Source organism: Elgaria multicarinata, chromosome 14 (assembly GCF_023053635.1).
Source record: "Elgaria multicarinata webbii isolate HBS135686 ecotype San Diego chromosome 14, rElgMul1.1.pri, whole genome shotgun sequence".
Classification (NCBI taxonomy): domain Eukaryota; kingdom Metazoa; phylum Chordata; class Lepidosauria; order Squamata; family Anguidae; genus Elgaria; species Elgaria multicarinata.
This window is the reverse complement of record NC_086184.1, coordinates 24,908,081-24,930,314: the sequence shown is the minus strand read 5'-3', so window position 1 is coordinate 24,930,314 and position 22,234 is coordinate 24,908,081. Positions and strand designations below refer to the sequence as shown.

Here is a 22,234-nt window from a genome sequence, read left to right as displayed (position 1 = left end):
AAGAGTGAGGCAGTCGGCTCAGGCAGCAGATCTTGGGAAGTGGCAGCAAGATGTTGGAAGAAAACCTGTGTGCCGTGCAGCCTGCTCTGTGCCGTCTAAGTTAGCCTGGTGCCTTCAGGTGCAGTAGAGGATGCTGTACCATTTCAGCATTGAATTCAGTTTCATCTGGCAGGCCAGTTGGCTTTCATACTTGGAATGGGAGGGGGTGCCATCTTGTTTGGGCCAGCCCTGAGTACCTTAGGCTCAAAATTAGTAACTGAGCCAAAGTCACCCAGTAAACCTGACAGCTGAGAAAATGTTTGAACCCAGGACACCCAATTCAATTGTGTCACATGTAGAACGTTGGAGGCTATTGGGCAAAAGATCCATCACAGCACCTCATTCATGCAATGTATGAATCAAAGTTCATTGGTACATCCGTGCTCACTCATGTCTCTTCTCACCCCATACAGGGTGAAGGCTTTTCTACAAGAGATTGTTAATCTGCTGTATCTACTTGTGGTTTTGTCACACAATTGAGATCTAAGCACTATACAAGAGCGTTTGCTTTCCTGCTATGTAACTTCTAGGTAGCACTGTGGTATAGGGGAATATCGCAAATACACAAGTAAAAAAAAGGGTTTTGTTTCACTTTTACAATTAAATACTGCACTTTCCCTGCTTTAAAAAAACCTTGCTGTTTAAAAACACAAGCAAAACTGGAGGGCCACGTCTTCGTCTAACAACCTGTGAACAACTATGAGTAGGGAATGAAGAAAGCAAGATAAATGCCTTGTCCAGAAGAGCCCTGAGAATCTACTTTCCCTGTCACCCTGGGAACTATAACAGGGTGAAAGGGAACTGGCCATGTTGGCCAAGTCCATCAACATCTGGAAGGCCCAAGGTCTCCCATTTATGTTCTGCAACACGATATGGACACATGTATGCCCATTTGGTCAGCTTTCATGGACGATAAGCTCACTGAGAAATAATAATTCATCTTCAACTGGTGGGATTTGGCCGCTAGTTGAATGCTGATCCATGACTTCCCTTCCTCCACCTTCCCTATTGCATCTCTTTCTTTGAGACTGCATTGTCTGTTATAAGACATGAAAAATACTGGTTTGAAAAGCAAAGCAAAAAATGAGAAAGAGTACACTCCAGCTGAGGGCGGTGGTGGTGGAAATTCAATGACAGTGAGATGGAAGGTTGCATTAGATGAATGTTCAGTTACCGGGCTTCTCAAAGACATTAAAAAAAGGCCTGGGTGAGGGAATATGATGCAAAAAGGAGAAAACATCTTCGTCTGAAATGAAACTAACCGGAAAGAGATTGGAAGGTTGCCCTGAATATTTCAAAACTTCTGCTGAGTGGGCACTACAAGAGTTAAAGAAGCCAGACTGAAGATGGAAGAAAGCGAAAGACTGTACACGCTGAACCTAACATATTGCAATGACATCCTTTGCTGGAACAGCATGCTCAATCCTGAGCCCATAATCTCTGAAAGGATATAATGGCAAGAGAAAGGATCGCGAAAAGATCAGCAAAAATTTTTGGAAGCTAGAGCAGATTTCCATATAAGGAGACCGTGACGATATCGGGATTGCTTGGTCTAGGGAGGAGATAAACGGGAATTGGAGAGTTATGAATACTCCTTGTCACCTGTACATACAACACAGGAACAAAGGGATATAAGCAAAACCCCAAAATGAATTGGAACATATAACATTGATATAAAGTAGCATTTTCCTGAGCCCACCCCCACCCCCCGCCAATGGATTTTATCATGAATGAAGATCAAGCATTAGCACGGAAGCATTTTGTGTATTGATGGATAGGCCAAGACGATCCCTAGCGATGGTAGAAGAGATGGCCATCAAAAATCCACAATCATAAATGCATCATGTTCGGAATTCACAGGTCAGTGGCAGCCCTCAAGGGAGTAGACTTCACATCCTTTGAGGCGTCAATCTTTCAGCCAACGTGGAGGACCTGGTAACCTTTAGAACCTTAGCGAGAGTCCCATTTTGACAGGAGAATGGGGAATAACAAGCTAAGGCTTAACCTCATTCCCTGCTGAAGAACCTGCTATCAATTCCTTTGCCAAAGATGTTCTTTGCCTTGACATTTGGAAGTTGTCCACTGGGGATTGGAGTTGGTCAAGAGGGTGTGAGATGTTGACCCCTTCTTTAGAACTTGCCCATCTTTTGGTTGCGATGGCAAGACAACCTGGCTCTTATCAGTCCTGAGTCCAGACTTCTGATTGGCTGGGAAGCTTAGGCACACCTTTTCAAGACAGGTCAGCCACAGCCCTACGTATTCTATTGGTAACTTGCAACTAGCAAGTATGGGTTTTACTCCCTTGATCTGCCTGACTGTGTCTGTCTGATGCCTCATTCACTTTTCTATAGAAATGCCTCTCCAGATGGGGTTCTGTGCATTTATTTGCAGTCATGGAACTCGCCTCATTGGTAACCTAAGATATGTTCTCCATTGACTGGACCAACCCGTGAAAGGCAACTCTGAAGGAATACCTCATCCCTAGCCAAACAGATGTCCTGATATTACATGCACAGAAGCTTTCCACTAGAAATCACCACTTTTAATGACAATTAATAAAGCTTTTGTTGAAAAACTAAAAGGACCACTCCACCATATATCAGCCTGCAGCGTCGGCCCAAGAGATTTTGCTGCCTGAGGCAAAGGACAAGTTAGCGCCCTGTTTTCATTCCATATATAGAAGCCAGTGGGACTCACAGTTTACTTATTTATTACATTTATATACTGCCCATTAGCTGAGGCACAATTAAAACCACAAAATACAACATATTGAATCACAGTTCAACACTGGCAATAGGACAGTGTCCACCACACATGAGATAGCCAGCTCAACCATTTTGACCTTTGTGGCAAAGTAGTACAAAACTGTTTAAAATACCATCATTTGATACAGGGAAGAATGGATAAGAGATCTGAGTAAGTTTAATGTATTTTAACACATACTTTTTCAGTAGTGGGAAAGGAATAAAGACCCCCCAGCCCCAGCATTTAATGGTAAATGATGAGGCATCTATGTCTGCTGTTTTAGAACAGGTCTGCTGGTGGAGGGGAATATTGTTTATTTAAAGTGTTTTTAGCTGTTTGCATTGTTTTATTAAACATTTTAGCCTGTTTTTATTATGTCATATTTTATATTTTTATGGATTCAGCTATGAGCTTCAGCTATGTGGCGGTAAAGAAATAATGATAATAATAATAATAATAATAATAATAATGATGATGATGATGATGATGATGCAATGTAATTTGGCTATTGGGCGGTATAGAAATGCAATAAATAAATGTAATAACTTACTGTGAAGGTTTGAGGCCTATAGAGGCAAAGTAAAAAGGCCAGGCCTTAGAGGCCTAGTTTTTTTTCTGTTAGGAGGGGGTGTTAAAGTAGTTTAGAAGAACTATTCTTACCCAATAATAGTTGTTTTAAACAGATATTGTTTGTTTTTGTTTGTATTTTATGCTTTTATGCTTTTAAATTTTGTATATTTGTTTTTTAATGTTCAATGTTTTTAACTTTTGTAAACTACCCAGAGAGCTTTGGCTATGGGGCGGTATGTAAATGATGATGATCATCATCATCGTTGTCGTCGTCGCCGTCGTATCCCTGAAAGGAGTAGTTTTATTTCTCTGGTTAAGTTTATTTCCCTGGTTAATTTTAATTTCTTCAAGGCTGAAATAGTAAAAGAGTGGGAGAGCCAGCCAGGGCAGAGCCAGAAAAGACCAGAGCATGAGGAAGGAGAGGAAAGAAACAGCCTGAAGAAGTCTAGGTGGAGCTTAGGGTAAAAGAACTTGAGTGTTTGCAACTTTTATTTTCTTTTAATGCCTTTTTATCACTCAGCTCTATCTTTAATAGTAATTTGCTCATTTTGATATATTAGTAAACTGCTGGGTTAAATGCCAATCACCCCATGTCTAATGCCTAAACCCTGCATAAGTTGGAAGGGGAAGATGAAAAGAAAGAAGATGATACCCTTAAGGAGGCAAGAGATCCTCAAAGTGTTGCTCAATGGATCCAGGATATAAAAGGAACCCTGACACATAAACATTTTATTGACTGCATTTATGCTTAATAAGTTAATACTATAATAGACTTAAAATGTTGAAATATCATATGAAAATAAAAAAAGAATGCTTGAAGTAAACAAATCAAAATCACATACCGATTCCATTCATGACGGGTGATTCGTTGTTAACATCCAACACTCCGGGCACGTCAGGTTCCCCTTCATGTACATTTAAATCCATGTCTGGCTTTTGGGAGCCATTCCCAAAATGTCTAGAATCCTTCTCATAACTGGCGTCTCCATTCTGCAAGCCGTTCTGTGGCTTTTTCAATGGCATAATCTGTAATCCGCTGGGGGTAGTCCGATAAGATACCGTTTTCGCAGCTCTATCTCCCGAAGAGGCCGGTTTTGCCGTGTAGCCTTTTTTTGGCTTTTGAAATGTGGGGGCCATGCGCTTCCTTTTATGGGACAATCCTTTGCTCTTCCCAGAGTCAGATGGCCTGTGTGGTAGTTTGTCAAGGGACGACCCTCTGCTCTCTCGTAAAAATTTTGGTGTGCTGGCTTGTTTCCCGTGCTTCGCTCGCTTTTCTCTCGTGACGTGCAGTCCGTTGAATTCATCAATAAATTCCTCACAGTGCAATAGGTGATGTTCAGGTTCCCACGTGTCTTCATTGCTCCCATAACCTTTCCACCGTATAAGATATTCCCATTTACCCTTTTTGTTCTTCCTTTTATCTACAATCCTTTCAACCTAAGCAGAGAAAATGGAAAAAACTGTGAGCAGGTACAAGGGGAAATAATTCAGGCTATAAAACTCGATCCACTTACCTGGGAGTAAGTCCCATTGAACTCAATGGGCCTTACATCTAAGCAGAAAAGTATAGGAAACACGCAATTCATCAGGAGAGCTGTCATCCAATTACAGAAATATTAATCAATGGGTATTTCATTTTAGTTGATTAATCGAGCAGTTAAGTTTGCATTGATTAATTGATCAATTAAACCTGTATTAATTTGCACATGAGAAAAAATTATGAGTTGGACCCCAACTAGCTTAATTGAACTGAATTGCCACTGAAATCACTGGGACTTTACTTAATCTAGAACCTAACCCAATGCTTCCTTATAGACAATGTACACATGTGCTATAGTAGACATAATCTTAGAAGTTGCACTTCCTGTTCTCTCTAAAAAAGGAAATGCCTCTTTTAACCCTCCATAACAGGTAGGGTTAATCATATCTCAGCAGCCCTGACATAGATTTTCGAGGGGGGGGGGAAATCCAATGCAAATTAGGTTCATTTGCATAGAAAAATTTTCAGTTAGCATCAGAAAATGTTCGGATTCCCTAGAGGGCAACTTGTGGCCCTCCAGAAGTTTTGGACTACAACTCCCAGCATCCCTCACCATTGGCAATACTGGATAGAGCTGATGGAAGCCATGGGCCAAAACATCTGGAGAACCACAAGTTGCCTACCACTGCCCTAGGTAGATCTAATTTAGCATGTTTGTTTTACATGTGTTTAGCAAGGAAAGGAAAGGAACCTCTCGTGCAAGCACTTGAGTCATTGCTGACTCCTAGAGGGACGCTTGCTTTTGCTGACGTTTTCTTGGCAGACTTTGTAGTGGGTTGGTTTGCCATTGCCTTCCCTAGTCGCAGTTACCTTTCCCCCAGCTAGCTGGGTCCTCATTTTACCGACCTCGGAAGGATGGAAGGCTGAGTCAACCTGAGCCGGCTGCCTGAGAACCAGCTTCTGCTGGGATCGAACTCAGGCCGTGGGGAGAGTTCCAGCTGCAGTAACTGCCACTTACCACTCTGTGCCACACGAGGCTCTTTCGTGTTTTGTTTAGCAAACAAAGCTAAAAAAAAAAACTGTACCCATGTCATTTTTTTTGTCCTGGTACACCACAAGTATTTGACCTGAAATACCCCCCAAGGATCATAGGATTGCTCAAAAAAATTGTTCTGAGGTCGGAGACAACCTTCTGACCTCAGAAGGGGGAGTCAGTAATCCAACACCACTCCCCAGCCCCCTCGCAGTGAGTGCAGAAAGAACCATGTGGCTGCCCTTGGAAGTTGGAAAAGTGACCTTGAAGGAGGCGGAAAGGGGGCGTTCCGGTGGGCGGGGAGGAGATTAGAAAGGCCAGGACACGAGATATCCTGAGCTGCCTCCAGCCTCCTTCAAACTCTCCTCACTAGATGGGGACTCCCCACCTAGTGAAACTCACCAAAGACTAAGGGCAGGGAGGTGAAGATCACCTCTGCCACTCCTTCTGCCCTGTCAGTTTCAGAGCATAGGAATCTTGGAAGCCTCCAAGTTTGAGGGCGCAATCGATAGCACTACTTTCTTAATGTGATTCAGATGTTGCATTCTGTAAAAATTATCTTGATATGCTTGTAAAAAGTTAAAGCAGGTACTTCCTGACATGGTTTAAATTTAAGAAAAAAACCCAAAGGTACTGAAAACTGTTGACACACGAATTAATTTTAGGAACCCAAAGACACGTGCATGATATGCTAACAACTACTGATCTATTTCAACAGAGGTCAACTCTCTTCCGCTGAGGTCATTGGGGCACCTTCAGTTTCACTGTCACTATCTATTAGTTCCATTTCACTCCGAGACATACATGCATTTCAATGACAGATAGGTATGTTAGCCATTGGACATGCTCTCTGGGGCTGGTAGGACAAGGAGTCAAACAACATCCTGAGGACCACAAGTTCCTCATCCTGCTGTTCAGGGATGAACTTAGAGAATCAATATTTTTTTACTCTTATGGCTTTTGGGGTCAATTCAATCCCATTGGAATTATTATTATTATTATTAATTATTATTATTATTTACAATATTTATATGCCGCTCAATTATCTAACACAGAGCAGTGAACATAGTTATGAACCGTAAAAGAAGTTTAAAAAAGCAAATTAAAATTGTTCAATTTAAAAACAAAGGAACCAGAAAAACAGTGGCTACTCAGTTGAGGAAGGCTTCTCGAAACAGACTTGTTTTCAGGAAGCGCCGGAAGCAGCCTCGTGTTGGTGCCTGCTTGACCTCCAGGGGCAGAGAGTTCCACAGAGAAGGGGCCACTACACTAAATGCTCTTCTCCTGGTGGATTCCAGTTGGGCCACAGGTCCATGTGGAACCACCAGGTGCATGCCGTCAGATGACCTCAGTGACCGGGCAAGTTGGTAAGGGAGAAGGCACTCTTTCAGGTATCCTGGTCCCAAGTTGTTTAGGGCATTGTACACCAGTAACAAAACCTTAAACCTGGCCTGGTAGCCAATAGGTAGCCAGTGAAGTTCCCTCAGCAAAGGAGTTATATGCTGAAAGGAGGCAACTTCTGACAGCAGCCGAGCTGCTGCGTTCTTCACCAGCTCCAGCTTTCGGAGCAGTCTGAGAGAACCAAAAAAACGATGCACACCAAATGTTACTTTATTAGTTAACTTGATGTGTCTGCTGTTACTTAATCCAGAATCTGTTCTGCCCATTTTGTATGAGAAAGGAGCATAGATAATCCCTTTCCATAATATCCCCAGAAATGATAACAGGGATCAATAGTGCTCCAACAAAACCAAAAAACCCTCTACAGACCTGAATATTTAAAACTTATTTCCCCCCAGTTACAACCTTCCATGAGGGCAAAAGTGGGTGGTTTCCCCCCCCCCCCCCATCATTTCACACAAAATTTACTAATCTGGCTTTTGGGGTCATTTTCGCCCCAGCTGCAAGACTCTCCCACAATGTTTCGCACCATTGACAATGTTACAATTTATGAAAAATTGGTGCCATTCAGTGGAAAGTTAATGGAGCGGTTAAGCCTATAATAATGCCCTTTGGGTCAAAAATATGAAACTTGGCACACTTATACATTGACTCATACTATTTTTTTTTAAAAAATGGATCCCACTAAGCAATGCCCCCTAGGGGCAGGCGACTGACAATTCTGTTATTCTATTTTTCAGTCCATGAGCCAGGTCAAAAACTTTTACCATCTGTGATGAATAATAATGAAGGTGATTTTTTTAACAAGGTCTACATGCCAACAGATGGAAAATAGGTGGGGGACCAGTGGCTATCAAGTGGTTCGGGGGGCAATCACAATTAATACAAATGTTACACGAGTTGGCCCGGCCATGTAACTTGCTTCAAGCAGCATGAGAGGGTGAATACAAGACCCAGCATCAACCACACCTTTGACATGGTGTCCACTATGAGTTGCTATGAGCATAATTTCTGGCCCAGTGCATTGCTTGGGTGCCGGACACTGTCAAGCATACTGCTACATGCTAAAGATAGACCCAACGTATGCATAAATGAATAACGAACTGGAGCGTGCAGCCCAAATAAAGCTTTAGGCCATCTCAAATAAAATTCATTGGTTTATTTATTACATTTCAATAGTGCCCAGAAGCTGAAGCTCTCTGTACATCTCTTTTGGGAGGACCAGAGGATGGCCTTCTTTGTGGTGGCCCCATGATTATGGAATGCTCTCCCCAATGTTGGGATCTTTTTGCACCAGGTAAAGACTTTCCACTACTCCAAGGCATTTGCTGGCATATGATGGAGCTTTTAACAGCAATTTTTTTATCAAGTCCAGGTATCTTATTGTAATTGGGCTTCTTTAAAAAGCTGTTTTAAATTTTTTAATTTGTGTGTGTTAAAGGTTTTATATTATGTTTTTATTATCCTGTATTTGTGGGCTGTAATTTTTGTGAACTGCCCAGAGTGGTTTAGCATAGGGAGGTACAGAAAGGAAATACAGTATCTACAAGATACTAGAGGATCACATCCAGCCCAATGCTATTCTGGGGTTCAAGGCACTACCATGAAGGGATGTACAATCCATTCTGTCTGAGTTTCGCAGATTCAAGGTGGCTTTCTTTCATCATTTGCTCATTGATGGAATTGGATTTTTCCCCAATTTTCTAAATTTGCACAAATTCGCACTTGTACAAATCCCCCAATATGTGAATTTTCATGCTTTAGCCTATGGGGGAAATGTGTTTTGGCCAGTGTTGTTTTTTTAGAAATTTTTATTTTACATATTTTTCTATGACTAAATTGACGTAAAATTCCAGGCAGTAAAAAAAGAAAAAGTACATAAGTCCGTGGAATCTGTGCGACTTGAGAAAAGTCAAGATTCATAGAAATCAGTTGTGGGTTTTTCCAACATCTGTACAGCCATGCATGGCCTCCCTGTGCCAATAAGGGGAGAAACACGCGTATTTTCCTGCAAAAGAATTTGTGTAAATTTTGGGAAAGTAAAAACTAAAATCTGGAAGTTCGGGGATTCTGTGTGGCCAGAGGAGGCTGGTCCACAGTGGATTCTGCAGGTTGGATTCTTAGAAATCTGAACTCATTTTCGTCCAGCTTGAATTTCTCCAGCATTTCTACTCTCAAGTAATGTGCAAAACATGCAATCATATAGGACATGTGCTAGGAAAGGTACCTGAAAGACATCCAAAGTTACCAAGTCCTGCAGATTGGGGCTTGGAGAGGAAAGATACATCTTAATGGCAACCAAAGTGGATAACCGTCGGCCAAGCTCAGGAAAAATGCAATGAACTAGGAAGGAATGTGAAAGCCAATACATGTGATATATTATCTGCCTTAATTGTGCTTTTCTTCTCCACCATGAAGTAAGCTTTTTTCAGGAATCATTTAGCTTGAATAACAGTTGTGACATTATATACTTAACAGATAGAATTGATGCCATAAATAGAACACATTTCTAGGTTTCCGTAAAAGAGAGACATGACCAAGATCATATTTATGTCTCATAAATCAATGTATCCCACACAGTATCAATTTGCAGACATAACCAAGACATCTGCACATTTGGGAGGGGGGGTGTTATTCATGTTTGGTGTTAATATCTGGATATTCAGAATACCCTGAACATTTTCTAATGAGACACTGGTATGTGTATTCCTATCTGGCTGACATAAATATGTATTTTTATGTTTTAAATGTTGATGACCATTGTTACTGGGGCTTTTTAATTTTGTGTTTTAATTTTTGCTGTTTTGTAAGCCACTTTGAAGGGGGTGGAAAATCCCTCCTTAGCTAAAGGTGACCCCAAATAAAGAAGTCTTAAAGGCTTGCCTGAAAATTAACAGGTCATATATCCTGGCGGAAGGTTCCACAAATAAAATGTTCTGGCTGCTGAACACAACCAGTTGCTAGGGTTCTAAGCAATTCTAGAGGAAGAAATGAGCCATGATGTTTATCAATGTGGCTTGACAGCCAGTGTGGTGTAGTGGCTAAAGTGTTGGTCTGGGAGTCAGGAGATCCGGGTTCTAGTCCCCACTCGGCCATGGAAACCCACTGGGTGACTTTGGGCCAGTCACAGACTCTCAGCCCAGCCTACCTCACAGGGTGGTTGATGTGAGGATAAAATGGAGAGGAGGAGAATTATGTATGCTGCCTTGGGTTCCTTAAGAGGAAAAAAAGTGGGATATAAATACAATAATAAATAAATAACAAATAGTTAAATTCAAGTGTTGGTTGTTAATCCATGTTCCTGATTGGTTCTGGCTTGGTTTATAGTGGTATTGTTTTTGACTGAAGCTGGTGAGGTGGACATGGCAAGCGGGGTGGTGGTGGACAGGTGAGCGGGGGGTGGACATGGCGAGCGAGGGGGTGGACAGGTGAGTGGGGGGTGGACATGGTGAGCAGAGGGGTGGACATGGCAAGCGGGGAGGTGGACATGGCGAGCGGGGGGGTGGACGAGCGGGCGAGTGAGTGATGGAGTGAGCGGGCGAGGGGGTGAGTGGGGGGTGAGCGGACAGACGGGCAAGCAAGGGGGCATCATACATTGTGTGTGGGGAAATCGGGGCAGGGGGCAGCGGGGAACCCTTTTTTAAAAAAACAAAGACTTACCTTCTCGTTAGTGTGCTCCTGTGCACATGGCCCTTTAAGTTTTTTTAAAAATGCAGGACGTGACTGGGCTTTCCTTTCCCCATCGTGTCTTACGTGTAGAAAAGGGCGACGGCCCGCGCTAGCTGCAGCGCGGCCTCACTCCTTCTCCTCTTTGCATTAACTGGTAGGTCTAGCAAGGCCCAACGTATAAACTTGATGCGCTACAAAACATTTGTTTTGTCTGGAGTGCTGTATTGTGCACATTGCACTGCTTACATATCAGTTAATTTGCATAAGAGAATGTTCTGATGCACAACCGAGCAATCCCTTTTAGCATGTTTATTTTCCCTTTATTTGGTAAACAAAACTAGAACAAAACCACTTGACCAGAAGTATTGGAGGGGGGGAAAAATTAAGCACACTTAATGAGATTTATATGTTATATTATGTGGACATTTTTATTGAAATACTCTGCTCTCTGCCTTTCAAGGGGCTCTGTGTTATGATTTGCATTAGAGGCAGTTCCAAATTATTTCAAAGAGAGAACAGGCATTACTTTTCTGAGCACAAAGATTACTGCAGATGCTGACTGCAGCAAGGAAAACAGAAGACGTTTACTTCTTGGGAGGAGAGCAATGACCGATCTTGATAAAATAGTTAAGAGCAGACACATCACACTGACAACAAAGGTCCGCATAGTTAAAGCAATGGCATTCCCCATAGTAACCTATGGCTGCAAGAGCTGGACCATAAGGAAGGCTGAGCGAAGGAAGATAGATGCTTTTGAACTGTGGTGTTGGAGGAAAATTCTGAGAGTGCCTTGGACTGCAAGAAGATCAAACCGGTCCATACCAGGAAATAAAGCCAGACTGCTCACTTGAGGGAATGATATTAAAGGCAAACCTGAAGTACTTTGGCCACATAATGAGATGACAGGATATCCTGGAGAAGAGGCTGATGCTAGGGAAAGTGGAAGGCAAAAGGAAGAGGGGCCGACCAAGGGCAAGATGGATGGATGATATTATGGAGGTGACGGACTCGACCTTGGGGGAGCTGGGGGTGGTGACAGCCGACAGAAAGCTCTGGCATGGGTTGGTCCATGAAGTCACGAAGAGTCGGAAGCGACTGAACGAATAAACAACAAAAGTCCTGAGTGTAACCTGATACCTGATTTGCAACTAGCAAGATAGCCAAATTAAGTCTGCATAACGTCTCATGTATCTTATAGACTTTCCCATCATGCTTATCTGTTTTCCTCCCTGCCCACACTATTTTATCAAACATTTAACCTGAAGAAGAGTTCTGAAGAACCTGAAAGCTTGCTCTCTACTCGATGACATATTAGATGGCCTTTATATCATTTCATTGATGTATTTATTACATTTATATCTGACCTCTTTTTCCTCATTCAAGGAACTCAAGGCATCTTACATGATCTTCCTCCTCTCCAGGTAGGTTGGGCTGAGAGTCTGAGACTGATCCAAAATCACCCAGTGAACGTCCATGGCCAAGTGGGGACTAGAACCTGGATCTCCTGACTCCCAGTCCAACACTCTAACCACTATACGACATTGGCGCTTATTTGCTATTATACTTCACTTGTTTTTGGATCCCCCCCAATGGAACAGGACAAATACTTGTACTCCCCACCCCCATCTAATTTGGTATGTGACACTATTTATTTATTATAATATCTATGTACATAGATGGTGCTATATAAATAAATAAATAAATAAATAATAATAATCTATAGTACCCTGCAGTGGAAATTCCTAGTTAAGAGCTTTGGCTATTGCGTGGTATAAAAATGTAATAAATAAATAAATAAATAAAAGGAACAACAATAACAACCATTCAAAAGATACCGATAAAACAAATCAGAGCTACTGTAAAATTCAAAGACTAAAAAGCCATGAAGATCTTTAAGAGCGAGATAAAAGCAATCAATAAAAACCTTTTTGGCTCTTTTTTTTTTTGGCTCGTTCAAATGGGAAAAGTGCCATTTTGAATGGGAAAAGTGTGCATTTCCATGCCTAGTCTTCAAAAGTGCATACTTTCCCCACATTTTGAAAAAAAGATGCATTTTAAGTGTGCATTTTTTTTAAAAAAAACTACATTTTTCTAACCTGTTGAAAAGAAATCGCTCCTGCTTGCAGTCGGGATTACAAATGGGAAATGTTCGCATGATTTGCAAACGTGTTTCGGCCTGTACTTTATTTAAAGGCCTTCCTCAGGGGATTGTTAGAAGATGGTGTCTGCAGGATTTCTTCTAGCAAAATAATTGTCTCCTTGTAATCATTTTAGTTTGTATTTTGCTAGAAGAAATTCTGCAGACACCATCTTCTAATATTCTTCCGAGGAAGGCCTTTGAATAAAGCACAGGCCGAAACATGTTGGGCTTTGTGAAAATAAACATTTTGCATCCTGAAAACTAGGGCTGTGCACGGACACCCCTCCCCCCCCCGAACCTCTTCGTGGCCCAATCTGGAACTTCTGGATCGGGCCTAAATGGCTTTGGGTCAATCTGACCTTCCCCCGCTCTGTTCTGCGGAGGGAGATCCAGAGGGGCGGATTGAGATTTTGCCCCCCTTTCCTACTTGCCTCCGCAGTGGATGGCAAAGGCAGGTAATTGGGGAAGGGGGGACAAAATGGGGGCCGAATAAGCCCCCTCCCCCTTACCTGGCTCTGCTGCCGTATGGTTGATTTGTTGACCTATATTCGTCTTGCTTGCATTCCCCTTCGTCCTCATAAGACTTTAAGGATTTCATGGGTCAAAGGGATGCGCTCATTCATGGGGTTATGCGAAAGAGAATTCTCTTGTCCGGCCACTTTTGCATGTTGATTGCGACTCCTTTTACAGATGCCCTATTTTTGACTGTGAAAATGATTTTAGTACAACATACGATTCCGCCGTCACAGTTTGACAGAATCTAATCTTAGAAACTCTACAGCGCGATCTCTCTAGGCAATACGCGGCAAAAAGACAAGGAAGAAATCCTATGGTATTCAAAGAGGATTTCGAGAAGAAGAGTACATTGTCATTCAACACAACGGCCATCTCTGCTATTAAAAGCTAGGCCAAGTATTCTGGGAGAGAGACCTCTTAAAGGAACACATGCTTTCCTTGATTTAAGGACTGCATCATGTGCTGACTCTATCAGTTGTACACATGCACTCAAAAGAAGGACACAAGATTCCAAAGAAACAACTTCTATTTTTGCATGAATTCACTTCCATCAGTGGAGGCTAGTGGCTCCGATGACAATTGGGCAGTGAGTCCGATCTGGGTTTCAAGGAGAACCAGTCAGAACTCTAAAGGAGCAATCCAAAGAGCTGAACCTCTTTTGGGGATAGGGTTCAGCACCTTGGACATCTCCTTTAGAGTTCTGACCGGTTCTGACTGAATTCCAGAGTGGATTTACAACCCTTCTAAAGATAAGGGTTCAGGTTCCTGATCCATGACTGTGAGAGAACAGGAGCAGTGTTTCAATGACACCTCCTTCAATCCCTGTCAAGGACAAACCATGTTTTCGCCATTGGGTCTTGCCTCAGGCCAGTTCTGACCTTACACTCTCCTCATTTCCTGGTTTGCAGTGATCATGGTTTACTGTCATATCTCAACTGAGCCAAGTATGGTTACTACAAAACAAACACCCAGAACTGGGAACCATGGTTTGAACTGGGTTTCCTATCCTTGCTTAGAGGCATGATTTGTGATAGTCACAATGTACCTGATTCAGATCTTACAGCAAGCCGGGACATGAAGTTGGGAATTGTAGCAAGTAAGGGGAGGAAAAAGGTGAAGGAGAAAACCATGTGAGCACGAAGCCAATTCCTGACAACCAAGGCAGATTTTGGCCATGAACAGGGCCTGTGTGTAGGGTACTTTGGAAGAAGACGTTCTCATGGCTTCCAGTTTTCTGTCTTAAATTTTTCATAAGCAGTCAGTTGCAAAACATCTAACAGCTTCTCTGAGGGGTATAAAAGCCAAAGCATCTGTCATTGATGGCTGAAAGAGAATGTGCCCGAACCAATGAAAGTTACGGTAAGAACATTGCAGTGATTTAACAGGTGCAACACAGTTCCTGGCTTCTTCATCCCTGAAACTTTTTTTGCAAAAAAGATCAGAATTATCGAAGTGAAATATAAAACCAACTAGACGTATGTTAACTGTTGAACGCCCCATCTACGCATCTGAGCATTTGAATCCCTGGTGCCTGAGATAGCAACCTGAAGTCCTAAATGTGATTTTGCCTATCAACCACTCCCCCCACAACCACACTGGACAGGACATTCATTGCATGATGACAATGAACGTGATGACTTTAAAATATTTAAATAGCAGCTGCTTAGTGGTGGGGTAGGATCAGCAATGGAGGCTGGTGGCTCTGATTTTGGCAAGGCTGTGAATCCATCCTGGGTTTCAGTCAGAACCAGCCAGTCCTTTAAAAGAGCTATCCAAGGTCCTGAACTAGATTAGTTCTAGGTCCTGAACTAGAGAAGACTGAGCTGATTGTGATTGGCTGAGGTCGGCGGCTGGCAGATTTGAACCAGGAGCTCGCAGATCTGCCTATTTCAGGAATCCGACCAAGGATTGTGACTGAGGCGCGGGACCTGGGTGTTATTCTTGATCAGTCCCTAACTATGTCATCACAGGTGGGGACTGTGGTTCGGAGTTTCTTTTATCAACTCTATGAAGCCCTATGAAGAGAGACTGAAAGAACTGGGCATGTTTAGCCTGGAGAAGAGAAGATTGAGGGGAGACATGATAGCACTCTTCAAATACTTAAAAGGTTGTCACACAGAGGAGGGCCAGGATCTCTTCTCGATCCTCCCAGAGTGCAGGACACGGAATAACGGGCTCAAGTTAAAGGAAGCCAGATTCCAGCTGAACATCAGGAAAACCTTCCTGACTGTTAGAGCAGTACGACAATGGAACCAGTTCCCTAGGGAGGTTGTGGGCTCTCCCACACTAGAGGCATTCAAGAGGCAGCTGGACTACCATCTGCCAGGGATGCTTTAGGGTGGATTCCTGCATTGAGCAGGGGGTTGGAATCGATGGCCTTGTAGGCCCCTTCCAACTCTGCTATGCTATTCTATGATTCTATGAACTCCATGTGCTCCGCCAAGTTCGCCCCTTTCAGTCAGAGGCTGATCTTACCACCGCAGTCCAGGCCCTGGTTGTTTCCAGACTGGACTATTGCAACCTGTTGTATACAGAGCTTCCCTTGAAGCAAATCCAACGCCTACAGGCTGTACAAAATGCAGCAGCGAGGTTGCTCAAGGGGCTCCCGAAGTGGTCTTCTATCATTTCGGGGCTTCAAGAGCTCCATTGGTGGCCGGTGGCTGCTAGGGTGAGCTACAAGGTCTTGTTGACCATGTATAAAGCCCTGCATTGCTTGGGTCCTGGATACCTGAGCACTCGCCTTTCTCCTGTGTCTCACCATTGGCAGACTCGCTCTCAGGAGCAGGGTGCCCTGATGGTCCCCCGCTGCAAATTGGAATGTGCCAGGGCCAGGGCTTTTTCAGTGGCTGGCACCCGGTTATGGAACAATGTGCCGCTGGAGATTACACAGGCTTCCACTCTCAATTGCTTCAAACGCCTTTGAAAGGCGTTTCTATTTTCACAAGAGCCTGGGGAGGGGGTGGTTTAAATTGGGGTTGAGAGCTTTTAATGGTTTGAGGGTGAGGGTTTTAATGGAATTGTCTTAATGTGGGTTGAGGGTTTTAATGGAATTGTTTTATGTGTTATTGTAAAGCGCCTCGATGCCAGAAATGGTGAGGCGGCGTGATAAAAATGCTTTAAATAATAAATAAATAAATAAATAAATAAATAAATAAATTCAGAACCTTGGTTAGCAGCCTTGAGTCCTGGCTGATTCTTACTAAAACCCAAAATGGATTCACAGCCCTAGTGAAAGCAGAGCCACCAGCCTGCACTGGGATTAGGACTGCAGGGCACGGGGAAGGTGGGTTTAACCCCCACAACACTGCAGTCCTGATGAAAATTATCTCCTCCCCCAAAACTGCTACCTGTCTTGGAAACAGCAGCCTTGGTGAGTGCTGATTTTTATCTGGACCACAGCATTAATTAGCTGCTATTTTCATTTTTTAAAAAATTAAACATCTTAATTGCAACCACACAATCAACTGAATCTAATTTAGCCTTGAATTCATTGGGCATCTGCCAGACTGAGCCCACACAACCTCCTAAATTAACTTCGCCTGCTTCACGATATACAACTAAACCTGCATGTAAACTCTGCCCATATTTGGAACTTGGAGAAGCTTTCATTGTTTTGATTGTTTGCGTAGGGTATTTATTACATTACTTTGTGCGGAAAAATTAGGAGAACCAGACGGGTACGCTTGCTTATTTGGCAAAAAATAACAACTGAAAAAGATGTAAAACATAGCACATTTAAAAAAATTAAAATAACCGTGAGCAGGCTGCAGGAATCACACGTGCTTTTTCTTCTTATATGCAAACCCACAAATCCACCTTCCTTCTCCGCTGCTCAAATCAGCTTTTATGTTACGTGCAGCTTTCACCAAACTAGGTAAAAATGAAACTGTGGATGCTCTTAAATGCTCTGTAAGAACTCAGTAAGAGACGGGGGCTTTTCAGTGGTGGCCCCACATTTGTGGAGCTCCCTTCCGACTGGTGTATGCCTGGTCCCAGCAATTCAGGCCTTCAAATGGGCGTTAAGAACCTTTTAATTTCAAGGGCCCCATCCCTAAAGCTTTTTATAATGCTTCTCCTTTGACACTGTTTTAGAAGGCTCTGGTGATATTTAATGGTACAATTCTGGCCTGGTGTTGGGTTATACTGCCGATTGAATTTACTGTTTTTGAAGTAGCCGAAACAAAACAAATAAATAATACTATAACTGGGGAAAGAATCAGACAGCCAGTTCTGAGTATCTTGATGAGAAAATATGTACCAATTGCAGATGGTAGTGGTAATGTTTATCTGCGCTGCCATAAAAAGAAGTTGGCATACGGAAAGTCTACCAACCGGCAAGCAATATGCCTTGGAGTTTGCTCCTTTGGAGATGGGTTACAATGGGGCACTAAAATCCCATCTTTATAGACTTCTGCACATAGTCGGCAGTCACATGACCACTTATGGCAGTGCAGCTGAAAGTCAGTACATTTTTACTGAAAATGATGGACACCACCACATGGGGCCATTGTGTGCATGAACTTCCAGTACGGGGTTCAATGAAGGTATCATAATAAAGACCAGTGGTTCCCAAACTTTTTCAGGCCACCACCCCCTTGGTTCCACAAAGTCATGCCCAGTGCCCGCTACCCTACACTATAAAAATCATTATTCAGAATAGCCGTTTTCAATGACCCACTAAGGAAGATAATAACAATAGAATTCAAAACAGTAACAATTAATTGAATATTTATTCAAAATCCGAAGCACCCACCGCAGGCTTGCCGAGGGAGGGAGGAAAAAGAGAGTGAACGCCTCTGTTTTGCAGCCCGCGTGGCAGGGCACACCAAGCAGGGTATATCTCTTCATTAGCGTTTTGGTGCTTTTGAAACATTTGAATTCACCATTAAAAGGACTCTTCTTAAACGGTATTCATACATGTGTGGATTCTTCCCCTACATGGCTTGGGACCAAACTACCTTCTCCCATAAAAATGTCCCTGGGTTTTAAGTCCTTCTGGAGACGTGCTTCTCGGAAAAGACCACCTTGAATGCCCCCCTGCTGCCCCTTTGCCTCCTAGTGCCCCTCTGCCACCCCCTTGCCTCTTAATGCCCCCCGATGCAATCCCAAGGGGGCAGTACTGCCCACTTTGGGAACCACTGATACAGACTGAGAACAAGATACCCTGAAGGACTCAACCTAGCCTCTTTCTTTGCCAGATGTGCTTATCTGGAAAGAGGCACTTTTAATTTCCATTATTCCAGTTTCAAAATGCATATTTTGCTGCTTTCATAGGTTGGAGACTCAGAAGAGCTTTCTTTTATATTCTACAACTTCTCAAAGTACATTCATGGGAGTTTCTATTAGTATGGAAAAATATTATATAGCTAATCAGGATATTTTCAATTCTGAAGAAGAAGAAACCAGTCATTTAGATTTCCATCTCCCCATCTGTTCTCTCTTCAATTGGAACTGACACATGCAAACCAAATAATTATTATATTCCCCATTTTTGTTCATTTACATTGGTGAATACATACAATTTTCTCTTTCACTTTCAACTCTACTGGAGCTACAGCAGTCTCTAGAAGTGAAACACATATTTTCTGTCCTTAATGTAGCATTTCTTACCTTGTAAATACGGCAGATCCAGCATATAACACAGGAAACAACCACTTATTATTCCAATGTCCCATTTTGGATGTAACACTAAACCATGGTTTATTACTATGGGCCTTGCTAGACCTGCCGGATAAACATTTGAATTCACCATTAAAAGGACTCTTCTTAAACGGTATTCATACATGTGTGGATTCTTCCCCTATATGGCTTGGGACCAAACTACATTCTCCCATAAAAATGTCCCTGGGTTTTAAGACCTTCTGGAGACATGCTTCTCAGATGTAACACTAAACCATGGTTTATTACTATGGGCCTTGCTAGACCTGCTGGATAAGCAGGTAGCGTGCGCCGTCGCCGGCTTCTACACATAAGATGTGAAGGGGCAACGGGAAGCCCTGTAGCATCGGCCCCTTTTTTTTTTTTTTTTTAGTTAAAGGGGCCATGTGCACCGGAGAGCCGCCGGAGAAGGTAAGTGGTTTTTTTAAAAAAAAATTAAGCCCCCCCGCGCCCCCTGCCCGATTCCCCCCAATGCCTGATGACCTCCTTCCTCCTCGCTCGCCTGTCCTCCCCCATGCCCCATGCCTTCTTCCCTCGCTCGATGCCTTCTTCCCTTCCTCCATGCCCCGTGCCTTCTTCCCTCACCCGATGCCTTCTTCCCTCCCTCCATGCCCCGTGCCTTCTTCCCTCGCCCGATGCCTTCTTCCCTCCCTCCATGCCCCGTGCCTTCTTCCCTCGCCCGATGCCTTCTTCCCTCCCTCCATGCCCCGTGCCTTCTTCCCTCGCCCGATGCCTTCTGCCCTTCCCCCATGCCCCGTGCCCTCTTCCCTCACCCAATGCCTTCTTCCCTCCCTCCATGCCCCATGCCTTCTTCCCCCCTCTCTCCTGCCGGGTCCGGCCTTCCCCCGCGGCCCCTATCTCCCCCTGATCCCCCCCCCGGCCCGATGGGCACAGCGCTCCTATGAGCGCTGTGCCCAGTCTGTGGCTTCTCCTGGCTACTCACGAGTAAGCGAGCAGCTGCAAAAAGCCACGGACCCTGCTAGACCTTCTGCAGCCCCGGCCTAAGTGAATTCGCTTATGCCGGTTTAAGGGAGGTTTTAGCGCGGCCTGACCCCGGATTCCCCTGTGCGTCATCTGGATGCACAGGAGGGAAATCGGGCCTCACACCGCGCTAATGCCTTGTCTAGCAACGGCCTATGTGAGTGAACAGAAGCAAGCTTTTGGCTCATCCGTTACCTCCTCCAGCCACAAGGAATCATCCACTTCCTGTTTAAGTTTGGTTAATTTTAAAGTACTGTTTTCTGGAAGAGCCAGGAGCAAACCATGGTTTATAATCCTGGCTTATTAACAAATCCTAGTTGAAACAAACAAGCAGTTCCCACTTTGGATGTAACAATAAACTCTGGTTAGTTTTAAACAGGAAGTGATGCTTCCAATCTCATCTCCAGGAGATGAACTGGAGGAGAGTGGAGACAGGAACCTGCGAGCCCATGATCTGCTCATTAAACCAGGGTTTAGTGTTACTTCCAAATTAGGCCAACATGAGATCTTAGTAACATGGTGGATATGTCCTTCCCTTTTTCTGACTTAGATTACTGCCCACCATACTTGCTTTGGCCATTGGCAAGTCTAGCATATGGGCTTCCCCTACATTGGAAAAGCATAATGTTTTCTTCATACAGGACCTTTCTACACCTAAGGATTGTCCCAGGCAAATGGAGGGATTGACCCTGCCTTCTCCCAGGATCTCCTGTGTGTCATTTGGATGCACAGGGACGATCCCGGGATATTGGGCTGGTGTAGACATACCCATGGTGCTCTTTCCCCCCTCATATGTTGGTTTTCATCTGGGCACGTGTTGCACCAGGCACACTGACACATGCCTGGCCATTATCCTGAATCAAAGATTCTACTGCACTTCACAAATGAGAAAGTAGAATTGTTTCATCTGTAGGGTACATTCAAAAGAAAGCTCCATTGTGTAATGTGATGTGGAATTCATCCTGGGCTAACTTTCCCCATCACAAACAATTGTGTTAATTCTTCCTTAGACTTGCCTTCACCATGTTGACATTCTGTTCATGCCCATGGAGACCTTTCCCTGCTTTGCACTGGGTACAGGTGAGTTCTCTTTTAAGGGCGGGAAGAAAATGGGCTTAGGGATCGCAACTTTTGCAACTGAAGAACAGATACAAAGCACAAATGTTGTGAGACTCGGGCAGTGAAGTGGTTAGAATATTAGACTGGGAATTGGGAGATCTGGGTTCCAGTCCCCACTTGGGCTATGAAGCTCACTGGGTGATTTTGGGCTAGTCACTGACTCTTAGGCCATAGCTAGACCTAAGGTTTATCCCTGGATCATCCAGGGGTCAAACCTGTTCACCAAGGTGACACACAGGGGAACCAGTGCTCAGGCAGGGGTGAATGATCCCTGGATGATCCCAGGATAAATCTTAGGTCTAGCTGTGGCCTAAGATTACTCTACGTCACTGGGTTATTGTGAGGATAAAATGGGAGAGGAGGAGGAGGAACATGTATGCTGTCTTGGATTCCTTTTATTATTTATTTATTTATTTATTTATTACATTTTTATACCGCCCAATAGTCGAAGCTCTTTTATACCGCCCAATAGTCGAAGACGAAAAAAGCAGGACATAAATGTAATAAATAACTAAATGTCCATTCTGTCTAGTTTCTATGCAGATTCCACCACCACTCACCACAAAAGTCCACATGGACTATACATGTTATTAAAGTTTTTATGAGGTGGATTGAGGGCTCACATTTTAAAACAAAACCAGGAACTAGATGCCCCTTGGAGGGCAGGCCAGTATTTGTAAATAGGAAAAGAAAAAATGGTTAGCCCTCAGACCACACCTTCATTGAATTCAGAGGCAGTTCTGAAGTGGACCACAACGGATCCAGACATTAGTCCAGGAGGTGCAAATCAGGTGAGTCTGCTTGAGGAACCAAATTCCTCAAGCACCCCTAGTGAAATTTTTGTACCTGTGTTATGGTACAAAAAATGTATTCAAAGAAGGAA

At 43.5% G+C, this 22,234-nt stretch overlaps 1 protein-coding gene across 1 annotated transcript in view; it reads right to left on the bottom strand.

Annotated features, from left to right (window-relative positions):
- CDYL2 (chromodomain Y like 2) overlaps positions 1-22,234 on the bottom strand; it is an 89,577-nt gene that overhangs the window by 33,016 nt on the left and 34,327 nt on the right. The window contains exon 2 of the mRNA XM_063141223.1: positions 4,197-4,791. Coding sequence (XP_062997293.1) covers positions 4,197-4,791 — 595 coding nt within the window. The remainder of the gene's footprint in view (positions 1-4,196; positions 4,792-22,234) is intronic.